The following is a 6,863-nucleotide window of genomic DNA, read 5'->3' as shown; positions in this document are numbered from 1 at the left end:
GTTGAAATGAGATGGGTAGTTACGAGACTGATTTCCATAATAACTTAAGGCTCTGAATGACGTTCGTTCTGGTTGGATGAGGTTCACTTATGACCAGCGTCAAACATAATAGTAATAGTAATAATAGTAATAGCCTAAAGACTGAAGTAACCCATTTTGGTTTCATTTCGCAAAAATGTATTCTGAGACGAGGACAGCATCACTGGTAGGCTGATCTCAGCCAAGGCTACTTGTTGGAGATTTTGGGGTTGTTCTTTCTCTCCCCCCTCTCTCTCTCTGTCTCTCTCTCCTCCCCCCTCTCTCTCTGTCTCTCTCTCCCCCCTCTCTCTGTCTCTCTCTCCCCCCTCTCTCAGTCTGTCTCTCTCTCCCCCCTCTCTCTCTGTCTGTCTCTCTCTCCTATCTCTCTCTCCCCCCTCTCTCTGTCTGTCGGTCTCTCTCCTCCCCCCCTCCCCCCACCTCTCTCTCTACCACACACACTCCTCCCTTCTCTCACACACACCTGCTTCTGTTGGCCATATGCGGTAAGTTCTCCATGGAACCTTTGGATTTGTGCTCCACGCTGAGGCGTCAGCTGCGGTAGCGGCAGTCAGTGGCGGTCTCGAGCGTATGTAGCCCCAGGACCAGCTGCCGTCCTCAGAGATGACCAAACGAAAGTCACAGACGCAGACCAGATGCTGTCCTTCCAACGGCGTGGATGGAAGTGACTGTCCGCTTTGAATCCCTCTGGTAAGTGCTTTAACCACTAGTAGCCTAGATAGTAGTTGTTGTAGTGGATGCTGTTTCTCAGCTACTGTGAACGACCCTACTTTGATAAAATATGAACAAGCGGTTTATTTTTTTTGATCTGGCGAGAGTTTGAGTTAAGGACCGTACGGGGACAGGCAGTTATCGCTGCAAAGTGTCAGAGGCTTGCAGGTTTTTGAGAAGCTGGCTCGAGCGTTAACATCATTTTAATTTTTGGACTGATAGATAGCTTTATCTAAAGTAGGCTGTATACTGAAGTGGCAATTATCCCACGCACTATTCACTGTAAAAGTTGGAATTTAAATAAGATTTTAGTTCGCATTGACCGAATCTAATTCGTTCCCATCTCCTTCTCTCTGACTCAAAGCCTGCGTCTTCTCGTATTGTTTGCAGAGGCTCCCGAGTGGCAGGGATATTGATTGCGTGTGCAGGGAATCGAACTGGTCACTATAGCTGAGTTAATTGAGTTAGCAGCGCGTGCCTGGTAGCTGCGTTAACGAGACCACTGCTGGTCCGGGAGCGCAAGACTGCCGTGCGCACTCCGGAGTTGCGAGGTCTGTGTGGGGTTGCCTGTACGTAGCCCACACGACTGCATAGCTTCTGATTCACATTTGACGAAGCATGTAAGAAACACGGGGAAGTAAATGTGCCACACTTGTCAAGAAGTTTAAAGAATAGCCTACCATAAATCAATATTAAAACACACATCACAACTGAGCACCATATATTGGTAGCCTACTCTGAAAACGCTGCAACTTCCGGACGGCTGTTGGAGTTAAGGGACCAACTTGCGAGCTCAAGAACGCCAGACCGCTGTATGTGCTACCGTCACGGTCCCTGACCACTTTGATTGGAGGATAATAAACCCATTTACGCCAGTCTACTGGTCCGGGTCTCCGGGCCTGCCGCGCGTGCACGGGAGTGGGAAAACGAGAGCTATAGCGATGCACACTAAAATGAATTGGATCGTAATAGCATTGATTTGAACCTGACCCCTCGGGTGGCGTGCGCCTATCGATCGATTGATCGTCTCCACAATTTATTACTGTCGTTTAGGTTCCCTGACCGAGCTGTGTGTTTGTGGGCAAGGATGTTGTATTTGGAAAAAACATATTTTGTATTTGTGTAGGTCACTATGTGTGTATATAACTTTGCAGAGTTGTCATGGCGCGTCTTGCATGTATCACGGTGTTTGAGAGATGATAAAAACGGAGGAACTTGACAACTGTGACTGCATCAATCCCCGAGTGTATTTAGATAGGATACATTACTCAGCAAGAGTGTTGAGAGATTTTGGTTTAGTCAAAAGTTTTGTCTTTATGGTGTATACAGGACAGTATATGAATACTCATTCACTTGTTATGTGTGTGTGTGTGTGTGTTTCTACACGTGTGTGTTGCAGCATGTGTGTGTGTCTTTGTGTTTATGGACACTTCAGGACAATGAGGAGCATTAGTATCACTCTCAGACACCCGACCTGTCATGTCTGCTGAACAGCCATTCATCAGTTTGTGTGATATGGCTGAGATCATGTCTGCTGACTGAGAATGACCTCTCATAGTGGAGTTAGTCTGCGTGCACGTGTGTGTTGTTGTGCTACCTTGTAATTTACCGCTCTGCCTCGTGGAGAAAATGTGTGTGTTGTAAGTGTGTGTGCGTGCGCGTGTGAGTGTGAAAGAGATAGAGACTCGCTTTGAGCAAGTTTCTACATTTTTGCACACGTGACACGTGCAAGGAGGGTGCAGTGATGTGACGGATGACAGAGTGGATGTATGATGACATTTTCTGAGAACTCCTCCTGCCCTCCCTCCACAGCTCTCTCTCCTCACTTCCCTCCCCTGTCTATGATCCCCTCCCTCCCTCATCCCATCCCACCATTGAAATACACCTCCCCTGCCCCCCAGACTTACATGACCCCTGTCCCTCAGGGCAGGCCCACTGCTATTCCCTATTCCAAAACGGAAATTCTGTCTTCCTGTCTATTTCTATCCCTGTCTCCCTCTCTTGGCCGCCTCTCTCTCTCCACCCCCCATCCCCCCCAATGTGCCACCTCATCTCTTTCTTCTATTCGATTGACAAACTCAACTATCATCCTTCAATCAGCCATTTCACTCATCTCCCTTATTTCCTCTTACACATTAAGGGAAAAAAAACATCCAGACGTTTTTTTTTCTTCCATTTTTCATTCTGCATAGAACCCCCCTCCTCCTTCCCCCCCCCTCATCCTCCCCTCCCTCCCTCCCCCTTCCCCATCTCATCTCCATCTCCTCTCTGCGGTATTGGCCAGAGCAGGTGTTGGTGAGTGAGTGGGTTGATTTGCAGTGGGACGTCTCATCAGCAGTGGTAAAGGTGATGTGATTGTAGTGGCCGTCTCTAGTGTCTGTTTCTACAGATGACAACATCATATCATCCCACACCCCCCCCCCTTACAGAAGACAACATAATCTCATTCCAGACCCTCCCCCCTCCCTCCCCACTCACACAAACACCCCCCACCCCCCCCCACAGAGGAGTCCACACAACCTCACTGATTATTGTTTACTGAGTCTGGTTTTCGGTCTCTTTCGTTCTCTCTTTCTTTACTTTTTTCTTTCTATCTTTCTTTCTTTCAGCCATATTGAATGCAGGTAACTCGGAGAGTAAGGGAAGCCTGGTAAAAACATAATAGCAATACGTCTGTCCAGGGAAGGATTGAGGTATCAATTTTCACAGATCGCTATTGCAGCCCTCTGCAGTTCAACCTGTCTGGGCACAAAAAAAGAAAGAAATGTTACCCAATAGCACATTCATACTGACACACACACTCGCATCCAAAAAAGAGCAGCATTTGTTAGTTTCTGTCTTATGTATGATATGTTTTTGGGGAAGTGATCAAAATGAATTGAAAATAGGAAGAATATGGGTATATTGTGTGTTATATGTGTGCATATTTGTGGTTAGCCACAGTAAATTTCACCAAAATCAGTGTTTGAGAATATTATTTGATGGAAAACATCCATTGAAATTCAATGTGTGATTGATGCTATGACTTTCCTCTGTGACAACGCGTTGAGACCTTGGGAGTTAATACATTGTGCAATATATTCATGAGTGTGTTTTCTGTATATCTGCCAACTGTATCCTTATCTTCTATTTACCGAAGGGTCAGTCAAACAACTGTGTGTGTGTTCCTGCCTTGTCCAGATGTCTACCATGCCCCTGTTCCCTAGTCCTATTTCCACCAGCCCCTCTCCATCTCCCTACCTCTACTTTCTGCGTCTCAACACCGCCTATCCTCTCCTCTCCTCTCCTCTCCTCTCCTTTCCACTCTGCTCTGCTCTGCTCTGCTCTGCTCTGCTCTCCTCTCCTCTCCTCTCCTCTCCTCTCCTCTCCTCTCCTCTCCTCTCCTCTCCTCTCCTCTCCTCTCCTCTCCGCTCCTCTCCTCTCCTCTCCTTTCCGCTCTGCTCTGCTCTGCTCTGCTCTGCTCTGCTCTCCTCTGCTCTGCTCTGCTCTGCTCTGCTCTGCTCTGCTCTGCTCTGCTCTGCTCTGCTCTGCTCTGCTCTGCTCTGCTCTCCTCTCCTCTCCTCCCCTCCCTCCCTCCCTCCCTCCCTCCCTCCCTCCCTCCCTCCCTCCCTCCCTCCCTCCCTCCCTCCCTCCCTCCCTCCCTCCCTCCCTCCCTCCCTCCCTCCCTCCCTCCCTCCCTCCCTCCCTCCCTCCCCTCTCCTCCCTATCGATCCGTCTCAAGCCTCGAGTCACAAAACGACATCATCCGCCTGACGGATGGATGTCAGGGACCAATCCAAACAACTTTAGGAAAGAGCGACAGAAGGAATGAAAAACAAAAGTGCACGTCAGAGAAGACAGTTCCCTTTTGTCATCTCTCAGTGTTGTAATCACCAAATCCATTTTCCGTCTCTTTCTCTCTGCTTTCCCTCCTCTACACTTTCTCTATCGACAGACGACCTGAGGCTGAATCCATCAAAGGAGGAAGGAAGGAGGACACGTGAGAAGAGAGCAAGAGAGAGAGGCCGGCACTCCAGAGATACAGATACAGATCAAGAAACTAAGAGGTCAAACCGAGGGTCATTTTCTCCCCAAAAACCTGGAAGCGTTTTGAACTGTGGTACCCTTTTTGCCCTCTAGTTGGCACCCTCTCCCATTTATCCCTGGGGAGCACGGCTAGCTACTAAAACGATTCACCCCCTCAACTCGCTGCCTCTTCCTGTCGCTCCCTGCCTCTCATTTCCACAACGAAACTCATCCACCCTGCCTCGTTGCCATGGAGAAGACCTACTCTCTCACCGCTCACTACGACGAGTTCCAGGAAGTGAAGTACGGCGGTCGCTACAGCAGCGACATCCTTAGCAACGGCATGACCCTTCACCTGGGCGGGAGCCTGGACCGCCACGTGGCACGTGGTCGAGGCGGAGGGGGCGCGGCCGGCGGGCGGGGCAAGGACACGAGCGGCCTCAACAAAGGGGCGGGGCTTCCTCGCTGGAGCCGGAGAGAGATCTGCCTCCTGTCCGCCCTGGTGTTTGCGGCGGGGATGTGCGTGATCCTGGGCAGCATGCTGGCGCTCAAGTACATCTCCCTGGAGGCCCAGCAGGACCCCCACTGCCGGGAGGACTGCCAGCGCAAACGCACCCTCCTCCGGGCCTCGCGCTTCGTCCAGTCCAACATCGACGCCACCATCCAGCCCTGCCAGGACTTCTACTCCTTCGCCTGCGGCGGCTGGCTGAGCCGCAACACCATGCCCGAGGGCAAGCTGAGCTACGGCATGATCACCGCCATCGGCGAGCACAACGAGGACAAGCTGCGGCGCCTCCTGCTGGAGCCCGTGCGGCGGCGCGGCCGCGAGTCGGCCGAACGCAAGGTGAAGGAGTTCTACCGCTCCTGCCTGGACATCCAGGAGATCGACGAGCTGGGCTCGGAGCCCATGACGGAGGTGATCGACAGCTGCGGGGGCTGGGACCTGGTGGGGGCGCCCTCAGGCGGGGCGGGGTGGGAGAGCGAGGGCGCCCCCCAGAGGCCGGACTTTAACGAGCTGCTGTACAGGACACAGGGCGTGTACAGCACCGCTGTGTTCTTCTCCCTCACCGTCAACGTGGACGACAAGAACTCCTCGCGCAACGCTATCAGAGTGAGTGTGTGTGTGTGTGTGTGTGTACTGTCCGTTTGAATGTGTGTGTGTGTGTGAGAGATGGAGGATTATGATCTAAAAACCTTTGAATATCATCCATCAGATGGAATCGAGAGAGTACAGTTTTGTGGATTGGTCTTGGTTGGTCTGATATGTGTGTATGTTTGGGTGTTCGTTTAGATTGATCAAGAAGGCCTCACTCTACCAGAGAGGACTTTGTACCTGGGACAGGACGAGGATAGCGTGAAGGTAAAGGTTCTCTCTGTCTCTTCCTCTTTCTCCTGGACTCCATCTGTTTCCAGACCTGTTCCTTTCATCTCCATCCAGTCTCCGGTGTGTTCCGTGGCAACCCTCCCACCATCATTTGTCACTCTGCAGCTGACCTTTACTGACAGATCCAAATCTGACTGTCCATTAATGATGATGTCATGCTCAGATCCTAGCAGCCTACAAGGCCCTGATGGAGCGGCTGCTAAGCATGCTGGGAGCTCACAACGCCACCCAGAAGTCCAAGGAGATCCTGCAGCTGGAGACACGCCTGGCCAATGTAAGAGTAGTGTGTGAGGACAAAAGTGTGTGTGTGTGTGTGAGGACTGAAGTGTGTGTGTGTGTGTGAGAGAGAGAGGATAGTGAGTATGTGTGTGTGTGCTGTGAGGATAGTATGGGATAGAAGTGTGTGTGGTGACTGATGTTATCTCGTTCTCTTTCAGATCACGGTGTCTGAGTATGATGAACAAAGAAAAGACATCAGCACTATGTACAACCGCATCACTCTGAGACAACTGCAGCGCATTGCTCCTAGCGTGAGTGCCCCCCCCCACACACACACATGAGACGCACACACACACCACAGGCACGCGCACGACTCACACACTCTAGACATACACATGCTATAGACACACGTGCACACACACGCAACCTACACACAGTAGACACATACTTTAGACACACACACACATCCCTAAAAAGCCTCAGCCCAAGCAACACGCACACCTGTATC

At 50.9% G+C, this 6,863-nt stretch overlaps 1 protein-coding gene across 2 annotated transcripts in view; it reads left to right on the top strand.

The window, feature by feature from the left end:
* The first annotated feature begins 531 nt into the window (after positions 1 to 531).
* ecel1 (endothelin converting enzyme-like 1) overlaps positions 532 to 6,863 on the top strand; it is a 22,814-nt gene continuing 16,482 nt past the window's right edge. For both annotated transcript variants that reach the window (XM_084675161.1, XM_084675160.1), the window contains exons 1-5: positions 532 to 726; positions 4,682 to 5,863; positions 6,044 to 6,112; positions 6,300 to 6,410; positions 6,574 to 6,666. In XM_084675161.1, coding sequence (XP_084531287.1) covers positions 5,003 to 5,863; positions 6,044 to 6,112; positions 6,300 to 6,410; positions 6,574 to 6,666 — 1,134 coding nt within the window. In that variant the 5' untranslated portion in view covers positions 532 to 726; positions 4,682 to 5,002. The remainder of the gene's footprint in view (positions 727 to 4,681; positions 5,864 to 6,043; positions 6,113 to 6,299; positions 6,411 to 6,573; positions 6,667 to 6,863) is intronic.

The sequence above is a fragment of the Hypomesus nipponensis genome, chromosome 15 (assembly GCF_054491055.1).
Source record: "Hypomesus nipponensis isolate SF chromosome 15, ASM5449105v1, whole genome shotgun sequence".
Classification (NCBI taxonomy): domain Eukaryota; kingdom Metazoa; phylum Chordata; class Actinopteri; order Osmeriformes; family Osmeridae; genus Hypomesus; species Hypomesus nipponensis.
This window is presented reverse-complemented; position numbering and strand designations above follow the sequence as displayed.